Here is a 17,381-nt window from a genome sequence, read left to right as displayed (position 1 = left end):
AGCAGAGAAGGCAATGGCACCCCACTCCAGTACTCTTGCCTGGAAAATCCCATGGACGGAGGAGCCTGGTAGGCTGTAGTCCATGGGGTCGCTAGGAGTCGGACACGACTGAGAGACTTCACTTTCACTTTTCACTTTCATGCATTGGAGGAGGAAATGGCAACCCACTCCAGTGTTCTTGCCTGGAGAATCCCAGGGACAGAGGAGCCTAGTGGGCTGCCGTTTATGGGGTTGCATGGAGTCGGACACGACTTAAGTGACTTAGCAGCAGCAGCATACTATTTAAGAAAGCAAACTTACATGAAGACCAAGAGTCAATTTAATGCATTACTTCTAGTGCATTTTTTTCTTTGTCAAGAATGAGAATAAAAAGGAAGGGGGAAAATAATAAAACCAGGAGACTCAAGTACATAATGTAAGGTACGTACAAATCTACATATATCCTAATGCGCTGAGAGATCTTCTTGATGAAAAAGATTTCATTCCGAGTTGCTGCTAGGTTTGATGCGAATGTAGTGTGTGCCGTGGCCCACACAAGCCAAGGGTTCAAGTAGGCTGAGCAATCATCACAAGTTCTTCTTTGTTAAAATTTCTATTTCAGAGTCAAGTGTGCCTTGGCAGCAAGAACTGTTACAGTTTAGCACAGATAATCCAAACCAAGGGAAAGACACTGTGGAAAAATACAAAATATTTACTCTATCTAACCTAGCAACTCCTACTGAACAACATGTATGCTGCATATTTATGAGTTGTAGCCCATGGCTGTGGAAAATTCACTACAGGATAAAAACAAATACTGCGCATCACAGTTCTTATACAGCATGCCTTTTCTGCTCAGTACAAGAAAAATCTACTACCCAGCAGACAGTGAGACCAATGGCCCGACAGCCCCAACGTGGCAGAATGTTGTTCTCTTATGTTTTGTTTTTTTTTTAGCCCTCAAATAAAAAATAATAACATCACGTTGACTCTCCCAATTAAACTCCAGTTCAGTTCAAAATTCATCTTCAGAACTGTCGGCTAAGAGCATGACTCGATCTTGCATGCTGTTGAATTCTCTCTGCTGGGGAAAGAAAACAGAAAAGCATTACACTCCTGCTGCAGAGCAAAGCCAAGGAAGAGGTCCCCTTTAAAAGACACATGAACAAATGAAGCCGAGGCTGCACCTGCAGCAGCTTGTTGGAACCACTGGGCACGTCAGTACCATTCATGCATCATTAAGCCCCATGTGCTTTATTAAGCAAATTAGAAAAGCGAGGAACAGTTGGGTAAGTGATTAGGTTTTGCTGTTGCGGATTCCATACCTTTCTTTTATGCCTTTTGAAGCCGTTTCTCCTTCGGCGATTCATAACCTTAATGCTGTAGAGCGCTCCCAAGATGAACAAGGCTCCTGCTATCCCAACCCCTACGGGCACCAACATCCCAGACATATAGCCTGCCTGCATGGGAAAGGAAACCTGCATTAGGATGCTAAACAGACCACTGACCTGGGTTTCCCAGTTCTGCTGGAGGGCAGCGGGGTTTTTAGACACTTTGAATTCTCTTGTCATCTTTGTTCTAAAGTAGCACCTGGAATAAAGTTACTTTTAGGGAGAAGGCAACAGAGAGAGAGGTATGACTATTTTTGGATATTTCATATACATATAAATACTGCAATAAATCAGCCAGAGCTGGCGGCACCTCCAGCCACTTGGTTATGCACATTTGTCAACATCAGGTTTTGGTGACAGAAATATAATTTGTATTAAAGATGGATGAAGTAGCCTCTGAAATTGCCAGGACTATTAAAATGCTATAAATTGCAAATAGCAGCCTGAGTCTAGCTCTGGGGGGTAGGGGTGGACACAGTGGCGGGGCGGGGGGCATTGCTCAGTGGAATATTGTGTTTCTTGGGGGACAAATGGGGGCCTTGACTTTGGTGGTTCCCCTCTTACAACCTTAGGTGCATAATGGTAGGAAAGGAAAGAGGAATGTGCTTCTACATGAGTGAAAGAGAGAGCTTCTAGAGACAGCAGGGAAGAGAAGGCCCTGCAGAGGAAAAAAAGGATGTTAGGTTTTGGAGGCCAGGCAGAAAAGACAAGGATGAGAGAGAGTTGCACATAATGTAGATGGATTCATTTATACAGAAGAAAAAATCTGCCTAGTGAACAAGACCAAAGTTGAGGGCTGGCAGGGAATTCTGAGTGTCCCAGGCTCCAAAGAAAGAAAGTGACAGAGGCCAGAAATATCACTGCTAACAGTGCTGGTACTTCCAAAAGAAACTGGAGATTCCCAACATGGCGGTCTCCAACATCTCCAAGGTGTTATTATGGATACTTTGGTCCTAAGAGACCAGCATGATCTCCACCCATCCCTGGACTTGAGTAAGTAGTGTAGAACCAACCCAAATTCAGGGCCAGGCCATCACCCTAAGGAAGGGTCATTTCTGCATCCTGGCCAGTAAGACACCTGAGAGATACAGGTGTATGAATAACCACAGCCCTTCATGGAGAAACACGACACTGGTTTATCTTCCATGACGACCCCTTCTAGAAGCCTACCCGGGAAAAAAAAACATAAACAATTAACAATTCAAAAAATACTATAGTGAGTACTTTAGACAGACGTTATTTTACAGGAGAAAAACTATGAGTTTGTTCACTTATGCAACTATTTCTAAAACTTTTAATATAGCACAGTATCTTTCAGAATAAGCCCAAAACAGAGAAGAACAAAAAATAAAAGTTTTCTAAAAAATGCTGAAGTAAGCGGGCTGTGATGCTTTCCCAACACTTCTAGAAGTAAATCAAAGGAACAGACAAGACCTTACAAAACTGCAGCATCCTCTTGTACACAGCCAGCTCATTCACTCGTTCTATTTTCCAGAGTCTTGAGTTAGAGCACAATATGGAATTTTTTTCATTAATTTGAGAACATAGCATCGTTCTTCAGCATACTGTTTTTCCCAAAGAAACAAAGCCCAGTCATTTTCCAACAAATTAATATGCTTTGCCAAAACCCAAACTTTTTCTAAAGTTCTTCTAGATCTACATAAGGCTTACAAAAGTATGTAATTTTCCATGTGGGAAAATATTGGACAATAACAAAATCTGGGTGTTCTCACCAGAACTACGAGTTTCATTTTACATCACCATTCTCAGGGCATGGAAATACACATACATGTTAATGTATGATCAATTTTAAGCCCAGTAGATTAGACCTTATTAATACAGAGCTCTACATCCAAAGGATGATACTTGAGCTTTTTGGAAGCTCAACTCGATCAACCTGTGGGTCTCTTAACATTCTGTAACTCAAGCCCACACCAAAAACATGAATATTACAAAATGTGTCACTCTTTGCATATTTCTTATTTACACATTAAGGCTTCTCATTTCCAGAGCTTTAAAGAATGTAGACTTTACAAAAATTCAATTAATCTCTTTCTCCTCTCTTCATTCCCTCCTGTGTGTATGTGTGTGTGTGTGTGTGTGTGTGTGTGTGTGTGTGTGTGATCTGCCTGTGCTTTGAAATTACAAGTAATTTACAAGAAGGGAATAAAGAAACCTACCCTCTTCAAATGTAATTTAACCATTCCTCATTCAAAACTAAGTGAAGATAACCTCTTTTTTTAGAATTGCCATGACTTGTTTCCTGCAGAAATGAAAACAAATAAGATGCATCTGCATATAAAGCTATGAATTGTGCCCAGCACCTTTTCTCTGTTCAGAAATATTGCACGTGCCCATTCCTTCACACTATCTCCCTGAGAAGGACAGAACTGAACCCATGCATATTCCAACTGAGAATGCTGAATCTAATCATGAGGAAACATCCAATAAACTTAAACTGAACATTCTGTTTTCTAAAGTACCATATTCTTTAAAAATATCAGCATCAGGAAAGACAACAGATGGCTATACAAATGGCCCACATTAAGGAAAACTATCAAATCAGTCAATCCTAAAGGAAATCAACCCTGAATATTCATTGGAAGGACTGACGCTGAAGCTGAAGCTCCAATATTTTGGCCACCTGATGTGAAGACCTGACTTATTAGAAAAGATCCTGATGCTGGGAAAGATTGAAGGCAGGAGGAGAAGATGACAACAGAGGATGGAATGGTTGGATGGCATCACCAACTCGATGGACATGAGTTTGAGCAAGCTCCGGGAGTTGGTGATGGATAGGGAAGCCTGGCGTGCTGCAGTCCATGGGGTTGCAAAGAGTCGGATACAACTGAGCGACTGAACTAAACTGAAGCATCCTGACAACTAAATGTGTTATATGACCTAGACAAGATCCTGTACTCGAGAAGAATTATTTTATGAAGGCCATTTTGGGTCTGTTAACTAAGCCTGAAGTCCAGATGCCAGAACAGATAAAAAGTATGATGTCAATGTTAAATGTACTCAAGTTGATAACTGTACTATAGTTTGCTAATAGGATATTCTTAATCATAGGAAATATGCCCTGAAGTATCGAGATTTGGTGTAAAAGCACCGTGATGTATGCAACTTTCCCTCAAATGGCTCAGAAAAAAGGGCAGAGGTAGGGAGACAGCCAATAAAAGAGAAAACAAATGGAGCAGCATGGGAAGAACAAGTGCATCTGGATAAAAAGAACAGGGGCATTCTCTGTACTATTCTTATTCTTGTATCTTTTCTGTAAATTTGAAATTATTTCCAAAAAACAGTTTGAAAATTAAAAAATGGATTATAAGATAAAGTTTACTGCATATAGTTGGGTTTTTTTGTTTGGTTTTGGTTTGTTGTTTTGTATTTATGAGAAAGTCATCCTTTCTTAGGCTAATGTTTTTGTTCAGAAACATTGGTTTTCAAGAAAACGTAAGAAAAAGTAAAGTTTTCTGCCTAAAGTCTACTGAATTCATAAGTATCTTTATAAGGTTTGTTTAACAGTGTTTCTCAAACTTGAGCATGCATCAGAATCACCTGCAAGACTTGTTAAAACACAGATTTCTTGACCCTTTTCCCAGAGTTTCTGATTCAGTAGGTCTAGTTAGGGACCTGGGATTTTGCATTTCTAACAAGCTCTCGGGTGACACAACTCCACTGGTCCAGACTATACATGAGAATTGCTGCTGTGAAGTGTGTGTGTGTGTGTGCACGCATGTGTGTGCACGCGTGTGTGTGTGTGCACTCAGTTGCTTAGTTATGTCCGACTCTTTGTGCCTCAATGGACAGTAGTCCGCCAGGCTCCTCTGTCCATGGAATTTTCCAGGCGAGAATACTGGATTGGGTTGTCATTTTCTTCTCCTCCTTCTTAAGAGGGGAGGGATGTTGTAACCTCCCTTTTTCCTCCTTCCTTCTGACTAGAATATGGACCTAAGTGCAATCCAGAACCATGAGATGACCGTGAGAATCAAGGTCACAAATGATGGAACATCAAATAAAAGGAGCCTGCACCTTCATAGCGGCGTTCCTCACTGACCCTGACTGCTCCCTCCAGACTCATAAATGAGAGAAAAACAAACTTCTCTCTTGGTTAAGCCATTGCCATCGGAGGTTGTCTGTCATTCAGATCTGATGGATGGAGGGGCCTGGTAGGCTACAGTCCATGGGGTCACAAACACTCGGACATGACTGAGTGACTTCACTTTAATATAGGAAGACTAAACAATAACAACAAAAGGAATAATTCAGAACTTTTGAGAACACCTACCACTCCTTCTAGAATCCAACTAACAGGAAAATCAATATCAGGAACAATTAAACAAAGCAAAACTGAATAGATATTATTGGTTGACTGAAGAGCTAGTTAAATATGTAGTTTAGTTTTCAATTCACCAGGATTCTGTGACTTTCATCAAAACAGCAATAGTTTCACTCTCAAATAGTTTCTGAAGGTAATGACTAACAAGACTTTTATAGATGATAGCTAGCTAGCCAGCTAGACAGAAGACGAGAAAGAGGGGGAGAGAGAGAGAGGGGAAGATAAGTATGTGTGTGTTAGTTGCTCAGTCATGTTTGACTCTCTGCGACCCCACTGACTGTAGCTCGCCAGGCTCCTCTGCTCATGGAATTCCCCAGGCAAGAATACTGGAGTGGGTTGCCATGTCCTTCTCCAGGGGATCTTCTCAACCCAGGGATTGAACCCAGGTTTCCTGCATTGTAGGCAGATTCTTTACTGTCTGAGCCACCAGGGAAGCCCAAGATACATATACGTGTGTGTGTGTGTGTGTGTGTATACACACATATATGTGTGTACACATATGCATTATTTATCAAGTAAATGTATAACATTTTACTCCCAGAGGGAGGGGACTGGTTAAACTGAATCCCTCCAAGAAAGAGACAAAATAAGACAAATACAACAACATTGATGAACCTAGAGATTATCATATTAAGTGACGTAAATCAGAGAAAGACAAACACCACATGATATCATTTATACATGGAAGCTAAAAATGATACAAATGAACTTATTTACAAAATAGGAACAGACTCACAGACATATAAAAGAAACTTATAGTTACCAAAGGAGTTAGTGTGGGGGGGATAGAGGGAGGGATAAATTAGGAGCTTGGGATTAACATATACACACTACTATATATAAAATAATGGTCAACAAGAACCTACTGTACAGTACATGGAACTCTACTCAATATTCTGTAATAACCTATATGGGAAAAGAATCTGAAAAACAATAGATACACGTGTATGTATAACTGAATCACCTTGCTATACACCTGAAACTAACACAACATTGCAAATCAATCATACTCCAATATAAAATTAAGCATATAAACACTACTAGATGCAAAACAGGCAAATAGCAAGGAACTACTATATTCAGAGACCTATATTCAATATCTTGCAATAACTTACAATAGAAATAATCTGATAAGTGTATATATGTATAACTGAATCACTTTGCTATATACCTGAAACTAATACATTATAAATGAATTACACTTCAATTTAAAAAATAGTTAAATACCTAGATGTCCATCAGCAGATGAATGGATAAGAAAGCTATGGTACATATACACAATGGAGTATTACTCAGCCATTAAAAAGAATACATTTGAATCAGTTCTAATGAGATGGATGAAACTGGAGCCTATTATACAGAGTGAAGTAAGCCAGAAAGAAAAACACCAATACAGTATACTAACGCATATATATGGAATTTAGAAAGATGGTAACAACAACCCTGTATACGAGACAGCAAAAGAGACACTGATGTATAGAACAGTCTTTTGGACTCTGTGGGAGAGGGAGAGGGTGAGATGATTTGGGAGAATGGCATTGAAATATGTATAATATCATATATGAAAAGAGTCACCAGTCCAGGTTCGATGCACGATACTGGATGCTTGGGACTGGTGCACTGAGACGACCCAGAGGGATGGTATGGGGAGGGAGGAGGGAGAAGGGTTCAGGATGGGGAACACATGTATGCCTGTGGTGGATTCATTTCGATATATGGCAGAACCAATACAATATTGTAAAGTTTAAAAATAAAATAAAATTTAAAAAAGAAAAAAAAATAGTTAAATAAAAATATAGACAAGGCATAGAACAAATAAACCTGGTGGGAGTTTCAGCTATTTTTCTTCCAATTTTTTAAAACTAAGACATAACTGAAAAAATACTATGGAATACAGTGAAGAAAGGGCTGGAAAAACTTCAATTCAGAAAACTAAAACCATTCACAAAATTATCTCTCTTGGTGAAATAGAGCAGGGAGAGGGTGCTAGGCCTTTGGGAAAAGATAAGAAGGAAGGGTCCACAGAAAGAGAAAATACAGCCTTTCTCTAAAGCTACCCAGATTTCTAAACAAAGTGGCGAAGCTATATATATACACAGGTAAGAAACTCTGCAACATTCAATTTCAAAACAGGCTATGTGCCAAAATTTATTTTCTTAAGTCTATTTTTTGTCCATTTTGGTAATTCAGAAGGACATTTTCTATAGAAACAATAACATATGGATCCCTAGATTAAACTACCAAAGCCTGTTTACTTTTCATTGCACTATATTTTCCTCTGAAAAAATAGCAAGAAGCACTACCAATGTAAATATCTTCAATTCTGAATTTTTGAGCTTCTCCTACCCCAAATCTTGCTCAGTCCTCTGATTATACCTCCCTCAGACAACTGGACCTATTACAGATGTGAAAATGGCTTCCATTAATGTCAACAGGTTTAAAATTCTTCTATATCACTTTAAATATGTATGAACATAAAATAATCTCATTTGTAAAAATTATATAGTCTAAATTTTACTGAGAAGTAGAAAAATAATACTGACAAGAATTAATATAATCATACAATTTTAACTACTAGTGAACATTTTCTCTTATCCTTTAACATTAAACTGTAGCAAAATAAATACTAATCATTCAAATATGAGAGACACTGACCTCAAATCATAAAAAAGATATGGAATACTATCCACAGATGTATATTCTGAGACAGGTGAATTGGAAGTAACTCCTATCTGGCAGTTGAAATGATTTCCATTTAACTATACCCCCAGTGAAATTTGAGCTGGGTTGTAGTAATTAGATCTGACAGAGGCTACAGCAAGGAGTTCAAAATTCCACCAATATTTTTATGAGTAATTCCAGTTTGAAATTACAAGGCACTAAAAATGAAACCTTAGAGAGTGTTGAAAATTAAAAGAAAATGAAAAACATGAACCTGGAAGGAAGTTAATATTGTCAATCACAGTTGTTGATGACAGAATGAATCCAAGAGTGGAAAATATTTTTCTATAGTTGGCCTTTCTAGATAGGTCAGCTCATTGTCACTCAGTAAGCAGTAGCACTATGATAGACCACACAAAAATGGGCCTAAAGAGAGTGCTCAGGTGCTCGGGTATTTTTAATCTCACCTTCCACTATGGGTGAAGGATGCCCTTTCCATCACAAAGTTTTATTCTTAAGTCAGATCTGTCAATTTTTGTCCTTGGGTCAGAAAAATCAATGCCTTCCAAAATCCAAAGTATTTCTTCTTCATACAGGAAGATCAGATTTAAAAGATCCTTGCACTGGGACATAAAATGCCCACTAGAATGGGATTACACTCCTGAAATTCCCTAAAAGAAACTCCACCTTGATATGTCAAGGATGCTATCAGTTGTATATATCAGGAATTACATTCCAGAAGAATGAATGGCACTCCAAAGAATAAGGCATCCCTTCTTAAAGGGAAGGTCTTCTTTCTTGCTGGATACCCGGAAGTGGTCCTGGATCTTTGCACAGGTTATCAGAATCAGAATAATGATATAAAACTCCATTATTCTGAAGATCTTTTATTTGACAAAGCTATGCCCTCTAAAATAAATCCAAAGGAAGAAAGTATTTCTCTTACCTTGTCTTTTAGCTTTTCCATCCAGCTTCTCACTAAGGAAAATAAGAGAAGAAAATGTAAATAGCCATCTTTCTACTTACATTTCATGTGTTAAGTTCATTTGGTAATTTATATTTCATGTACTAAGTTAATTTGATACAATGAATATTTTATTGTATGAAATACAGTGACAGGGTCAACAGTATTAACATAATGACAGTAATCATTTTTTATTCTCATTTAAAAATGCAAAAAAGAACACTAACATATCCCTCACATCATTGTTAAAGGAATAGAGAATATTTTTCGTTGCTAAATGCATTTTCTATTATTTGGAGGGAGGTCTGGGGGATGAGTGAGAAAAACACCTTCAAAATATCAAGTTCATTTCTAACTGAAATTTTCTCTCTTTTTTTTTTTTGAATGGGAAAAGGTATTTATTGGCAAATGATATATCAGATAAGGGGTTAATATCAAACATATACAAAGAACTCATTAACTCAACACCAAAAGGACTGACAATCCCACCAAGAATCTGAATAGACATTTTTCCAAAGATATATTGATACATATGACCAAGACACACGAAAAGATGCTCAGCATAAAAAAGCCCCCATTACTCAACATTAGGGGAATGCAACTCAGAATCACAATGAGAGAACACCTCACACATGTCAGAATGGCCATTACAAAAAGATAAGAAATAACAAGCGTGGAGGATATAACAAGTTGGTGAGGATGTGGAGAAAACCCCTGTGCACTGTTGGTGGTACAAATTGGCTCAAGCATTATGGAAAATAGTATGGAGAGTCCTCAAAAGCAGAGCTACAAAAAGATCTAGCAATTCCACTTTGGGTATTTTTCTCCAGAGAAAACAAAAACATTAATTAGAAAAGATGCATGCATTCCTATGTTCACTGCAGCATTACTTACAGTGGGCAACATATGGAAACCACCTGAATGTCCAGCAACAGATGAACAGATGAAGATGTGGTATATTATGCACAGTGGAATGCTAGCCATAAAAAGAAAAATCTCTTGTGATTTCAATGTAACAGCATGAATGGTCCTAGAGGTTATTATGCTAAGTGAAATAAGTCAGAAAGAAAAATGATGTATGATTTTAACTTACACGTGGAATCTAAAAAGCAGCAAATGAAAAAAGGAAAACAAGAGAAACAGATACAGAGAAGGAATAGTGATTACCATAAGGGAGGGAGTGGTGGGTTGAATGGAGAGTAACAGGTACAGACTTCCAGTTACAATATAAATGAGTAATGAGGATGAAATGTACAACATGTGGAATATACAGTCAGTAATATTGTAATATCTTTGTCTGGTGACAGATAACTAGACATACCATAGTAAATATTTTGTAATACATAGAAATACTGAATCACTATGCTATGCACCTGGAATTAACATAGTATTACAGGTCAATTATGCTTCAGATAAAAAAAAAAAAGATTGTTCTTTGAAAAGATCAATAGAATTGATAAGCCTCTAGCCAAGCTAACTGAAAGAAGAGAAAATACAAATTTGTAAGATCCAAAATAAAAGTGGGACATTACTACAGATCCCATGGATATTAGAAGGATAATCAGGAAATACTACGAACAACCATATGTCCACATGTTTGGTAACCTAGGTTAAATGGAGTAATTCCTTGAAAAATATATCTGCAAAAACCTACACAAGAAGAAAAAGACTGAATAGGCCTATATCTATTAGAAACTGAATCAATAATTAAAAACCTTCCAGAACACCAGCAGGTCCCAGATAGGTTCACTGGTGAATTAAAACATTTAAGGAAGAATTTATGCCAATTCTATACAATCTCTTCCAGAAGACAAGATGCAGAAGGGAAGTTCCTAACTCTTTATATGAGGTCAGCATTATTCTAAAACCAAAACCAGATAATCTTTAAAACTACAGACAAGTATCTCTCATGAACACAAATGCAAAAGTTCTCAACAAAATATTAGCAAATCAAAACCAAAAATGTATGCAAAGAATCTATTCCAGATATGCAAGTTTGGCTTACCATTTGGAAATCCATTAATCTATCACATCAACAAGCTAATGAAGAAAAGTCATATGATCTTATCAATAGATACAGAAAAAGTATTTGACAAAATCTAGCACTCATTTTTTATAAAATTAGCAAACTAGGAATAGAGGGGAACTCTCAACTTGGTAACATCTACAGCTAACATCATACTTAATGGTGAGAAACTAGAAGCTTTTCCACTAAGAGCAGGAACAAGGCTGATGTCCTCCCACTATCCCTTTTCAACATCATACCAGAAGATCATTAAGAAGGTTCAGAAATTCTTGGGAGGATGCAAGGGAGGCAGAACGTGACTATGAGGTCAGCTGGTGGACACATGGCTCCATCTGATGGCTTTGCAGCTTGCTCCATGTTCCTATAATTGACTCTGGAGGCCACCTTGAAAGGTCCTGCCCACAGCTGAAACAGCTGTTGGGGCCTCTCCTTATCTTTTATTCCTCACCTTTGTCAGTTTTTAAGCTCAATGGAAATTCTGTAGTTGAATCAATGTTAGAGAGCAGAGGTAGGAGAGTGCAATGGGCAGGCCAGGGCTGCTGAGCTCTTACTAAAAGTCAATATTTTAGGCTCTTGCAGGCCATACAATCTCTGTCACAACTACTCGACTCTGCTGATGCCTCAAGCCATAGAAAATAGTACATAAATAAGTGGGTCTGGCTCTGCTCTAATCCACTTTATTTATGGACACCAATATTTGAATTTCATATAATCTTTTTGCATCACAAATATTTTTCTTTTGATTTTTTTCAACCAAATTAAAAATTGGAAAACATTCTTTGCTGATGGGCTGTATCAGGACAGGCAGCAGGCCAGATTTGACCCAGGGGTCACAGCTTTCTGACCCCTGGCACAAACACATTTTACCCAAGAAGCTAGTGTCTCCACTTACAATCTGACTTTAATAATAACATGTCCAACAACCGTGATGACAGCTAACGGCTTTACTCCTTACAAAGCATGTTCAGATGTACTGAATCATCTGATTGGCAAACTAATGATAAATATGAGAGTCAGGTAAGATGATGCTCAGGGAAAAGAAGAAACTGAGACTCAAAAAAACTAAGAGACTAACCATGGTTTCCAGGGAGGAAAGAGCCACTGGAATTCCAACCCCCATCTGACTAACAACCTACAGGAATAAGACTTCCTATGTACCATTTCTTTTGGTGATACCACCGCTGTTCTGCTCTCTCAGGTTGAAGATGTGGAGATATCTTTGGCTCCTCTATCTCCTTCAGTTCCCAGCTTCAATTTCTCAGGGCAGGACCTTGGCAAGACCTCTTGGGTTTGTCCTGCTCTCACCAGTCCTTCTGACGGAAGACTCAACTGGGATTCAGACAAAGATGGTGGTGCTCAATCAGAATAATATAGGGGTCAAGGGAAGGAAGTGCAGGAAATTCAAGAACCAAGCCACAGATCATTGGAACTGACTCACTGGAAAAGACCCTGATGCTGGGAAAGACGGAAGAGAAGGGGACGACAGAGGATGAGATGGTTGGATGGCATCACCGATTTGATGGACATGAGTTTGAGCAAACTCTGGGAGTTGGTGATGGACAGGGAGGCCTGGCATGCCTGGCAGTCCATAGGGTCACAAAAAGTCAGACACAACTGAGCAACTGAACTGAACGGAAGCCCAAGACATAAAGTGAAATTCAAGCAAGAGAATGCTTCCACTTCGTTAATCCTTCAATAATACTTACAACATACAGTGCACTGGCCAGGCATTGTGGTCAACACTGTTTCAGTAGAAGGCATGGGGACCTAAGTCCAGTGAAAACAGGTTAGAACATCAGATCTATAAGACGTGGATGACAACAGCAAGGTAGGGACTGAGAGTGAGGAACAGAGCAGAAGCAAGATGTCTGGAATCCGGGAATCAGCTGGATATTACATTAAAAAACTAGCAAAAGAGAGATTGGAGCAGACTGCTAGTGTGAGACCCTCATGGAGGAGGTGAGCAGGGGCCGGCTGACTACCTGTGAATGGCAGCCCAGGGGCAGGTTAGAGAAGAGGGAAAAGAGGCAGAGATGGCATCAGGGTCCAAGGCACTCACAAGTTTTCCAACTGTAGGAAATTCACTGCCAAGAGAAATGTTTTAACTCAAGCTTTATCAAGCCAGGTCTCACTGGCAAACTGTCCAGATCTTGGGTTCTTACATTTCAGAGCCCTACTTTAAGTAATTCTTAACACAGGAATTCCTCACTAGGGGAGGGAAGTCATATCAGCATGGGATGTGCACAGATAATCTGAAAAAACACATTCAATGGGTCTAGTTATGTGGTTTATAATACGAACTACAGAAAGAAAGTTGGGCAAATTCTTCTTGGGAAGTCAGTGATACACTAGAAACAGTGAGACGGTGTTTGAGGGGACATGGATCTAAACAAGGTTGAGAAAAATTACTCTTCAGAGTATGTGAACTTGGTTATGTTTCTCCAGCTGAGAAGGTGGGACCCCTAAGGATCACACCTTGTGTTTCTCAGGCATCCACCAAGGTCTCTGACATGCTATTGGTCAGTAAGTACTTTTTCCTTTTTCAGCAATTGTATATTGCTTTTAAATGAGTTCACAACTTTTGAGTAAACACGATTTTCTTTCACGGAGATGCTATAAACTGTTTCCAGCAAAATGTTTAAGGCAGTGTAAAATAAATTTAACACGATGGCTTTGAAACTTAGACATCAATAAGAGAATGCAAAAGCTAGAAGAGAGAATGTTGGAAAGATTTTTAATAAAAAGAAAATATGATTCTTTATGAAGAAGAGAACCAACAACTGCAGTTTTTTAACAGAGAGAAATCACACTGAAGAAAGAGGTATGAATTGGCATGACTTTTTGGAGCTGCAAGAAGTTGCAATTGATATCAAAAGCTTTTTAAAAAGTATAAATTTTGCTTTCAGAAGTTTCATTTGTAGAAGCAATGTACCTTAAATAGTTAATCATGGAAATGCATAAAATTTTTTTATTTAATTCTTTTCACTGCACCATTATTTATAATAGAGAAGAACATGGAAACAGCATCAATATTCAGCAATAATGGAATGGTTTAAACACTTAAAAGGAAACAAAACTTTAGGCTATGCCCACAGAGTGGAATATTCTACAAAATTAACATTACTTAAAGAAAAATAGTTAATGGTATGGTATTTTTTTTTAATTTTATTTTATTTTTAAACTTTACATAATTGTATTAGTTTTGCCAAATATCAAAATGGTATTGTTACCATTATATATTGCAAATGAAAAAATAGTGTATGTATAATGTAAACTCAGTTGTGGATAAAAATGTTATGAGAAAAAAAATTTTATATGTATAATTGAAATGATGTACTTCAAAGGTTAACTGAAGTCATCAATGAGTTGTAGAATTAAGGATGATTTTTTGTTTTCTATACTTTTAAGACTTTCCAAATTATTTCTGATCTTTGGAGCCTATTATACAGAGTGAAGTAAGTCAGAAAGAAAAACACCAATACAGTATACTAACGCATATATATGGAATTTAGAAAGATGGTAACAATAACCCTGTGTACGAGACAGCAAAACAGACACTGATGTATAGAACAGTCTTATGGACTCTGTGGGAGAGGGAGAGGGTGGGAGGATTTGGGAGAATGGCATTGAAACATGTAAAATATCATGTATGAAATGAGTTGCCAGTCCAGGTTCGATGCACGATACTGGATGCTTGGGGCTGGTGCACTGGGACGACCCAGAGGGATGAAATGGGGAGGGAGGAGGGAGGAAGGTTCAGGATGGGGAACACATGTATACCTGTGGTGGATTCATTTTGATATTTGGCAAAACTAATACAGTTATGTAAAGTTTAAAAATAAAATAAAATTAAAAAAATAAAATTAATTGAAAAAATAAAAAATAAAAAAATAAAATAAAATTTAAAAAAGAAAACAGATTTTACCCCCAAAGGCTCTATAAAATTTTGTAAACCTTTGCAAATGGAGGTTAGCACTAGATTGCTGATAGTGGGGAGCAGGAGAAGGTGAGGCCCTTCCACTAGGTTAATTCCTCAGCCTATAGCTACAGATTCATTCTCATCCTACTGATTCTGTTTCTTGAAAATTCACTTAATCCAAGAATAAAAATATAGCAATATAATTAGGCCTGTGATCTCCTTCTGTAAGGAAACAACCAGATGCAGGGGAAGGTCTAATGAAAAGCAAAAAAAGTAGACTATGATTATTAAAACCAAGTTCTCCATCATACTCACCAGAGCCCTCTTGCATACAGGTATTCCAGGAACAACAATTTGCCCTCTCCTAGCTTGTTCAGTTACTAACTTGTGTCCAACTCCATGCAACCCCATGGATTGCAGCATGCCAGGGTTCCCTGTCCTGTACTATCGTCCAGAGTTTGCTTAGATTCATGTTCATCGAGTTGGTGATGCTATCTAACCACCTCATCCTCTGCCACCTGCTTCTTCTTTGGCCTTTAATCCTTCCCAGCATCAGGGTCCTTCATAGCGAGTCGGCTCTCCGCATCAGGTGGCCAAAGTATTGGAGCTTCAGTTTTAGTATCAGTTCTTCCAATGAATATTCAGGGTTGATTTCCTTCAGGATTGGTTTGATCTCCTTGCAGTCCAAGGGACTCTCAAGAGTCTTCTCCAGTGCCACAATTCAAAGGCATCAGTTCTTTAGCGCTCAGCCCTTTTTAGGGTCCAACTCTCACATCCATACATGATTACTGGAAAAATCATAGCTCTGACTATACAGACCTTTGTTGGCAAAGTAATGTCTCTGCTTTTGAATATGCTATCTAGGTTTGTCATAGCTTTCCTTCCAAGCAGCAAGTGTCTTTTAATTTCATGGCTGCAGTCACCATCCACAGTGAATTTGGAGCCCAAGAAAATAGTCTGTCACTGTTTCCATTGTTTCCCCATCTACCTGCCATGAAGTAATGGGACCAGATGCCATGATCTTAGTTTTTTTGAATGCTGAGTTCTAAGCCAGGTTTTTCACTCTCCTCTTTCACTCTTATCAAGAGACTCTTTAGTTCATCTTCACTTTCTGCCACTCGAGTGGTATCATCTGCATATCTGGGGTTGTTGCTATTTCTCCCAGAAATTTTGATTCCAGTTTGTGGTTCATCCAGTCCAGCATTTCACATGATGTATTCTGCATAGAAGTTAAATAAACAGGGTGACAATATACAGCATTGAGGTACTCCTTTCCCAATTTTGAACCAGTCCGTTGTTTCAAGTAAAGTTCTAACTGTCACATCTTGACCTGCATACAAGTTTCTCATGAGATAGGTAAGGTGATCTCGTATTTCCATCTCTTTAAGAATTTTCCACAGTTTGTTGTGATCCACAGAGTCAAAGGCTTTACAGTAGTCAACGAAGCAGAAGTAGATGTCTTTCTGGAATTCCCTTGCTCTCTCTATGATTCAGTAAATGTTGGCAATCTGATCTCTGGTTCCTCAGCCTTTTCTAAACTCCACTTATACATCTGGAAGTTCTCGGTTCACAAACTGCTGAAGCCTAGCTTGAAGGATTTTGAGCATAACCTTCCTAGCAGCATGTGAAATGAGCACAGCTGTATAGTAGTTTGTAAAAAGGGAAGACAGAGAGGATAAAAAAGAAACTGCAGATTAAAAAACATTTCCATGTATCTTGTCAATTGTAAGTATGGCTGGTTTTTAATAGACTGTAGCTGAAAAGTCTCCCATACTGCTTAGAAGGGTATTCTTAATTTTCCTTTATGTCTGATAATAATGGTTTATTAGCTATATTTATCCCAGACACATGCAAATTCCCTTTCAATAAAGGGAGCCAGATGATATCATGATTTGGCTGAACTGATAATTATTTGTTGGGCATCTAATAAAAAGCTTGCAAGGTGGGTATTACTACCCTCATTTTACAGATGAAGAAAACGAAACTTAAATAAAGTGCTTAAAGTCATGTAGCTAAAAAGTGGTTGAGCTGCAATTTGAACCCTATGGCTGTAAAGCATACGCCTATCCAGTAGGCCAGTGGGTTGCTCTGGGAAGGGA

At 38.3% G+C, this 17,381-nt stretch overlaps 1 protein-coding gene across 2 annotated transcripts in view; it reads right to left on the bottom strand.

Annotated features, from left to right (window-relative positions):
• Positions 1-301: 301 nt before the first annotated feature.
• The window catches only part of ARMH4 (armadillo like helical domain containing 4), a 141,201-nt gene continuing 124,121 nt past the window's right edge, over positions 302-17,381 (bottom strand). The window contains exons 6-8 of one of the 2 annotated variants that reach the window (XM_025295465.3): positions 9,320-9,351; positions 1,305-1,439; positions 302-1,060 (exon numbers count right to left, since the gene is read on the bottom strand). In XM_025295465.3, coding sequence (XP_025151250.3) covers positions 995-1,060; positions 1,305-1,439; positions 9,320-9,351 — 233 coding nt within the window. In that variant the 3' untranslated portion in view covers positions 302-994. Of the gene's footprint in view, positions 1,064-1,304; positions 1,440-9,319; positions 9,352-17,381 lie in introns of both variants that reach the window. The other variant, XM_025295464.3, reaches the window with a different exon arrangement.

The sequence above is a fragment of the Bubalus bubalis genome, chromosome 11 (genome assembly GCF_019923935.1).
Source record: "Bubalus bubalis isolate 160015118507 breed Murrah chromosome 11, NDDB_SH_1, whole genome shotgun sequence".
Lineage (NCBI taxonomy): Eukaryota > Metazoa > Chordata > Mammalia > Artiodactyla > Bovidae > Bubalus > Bubalus bubalis.
Note: the sequence above shows the minus strand (reverse complement) of the source record. Positions and strands in the feature narration are given on the sequence as shown.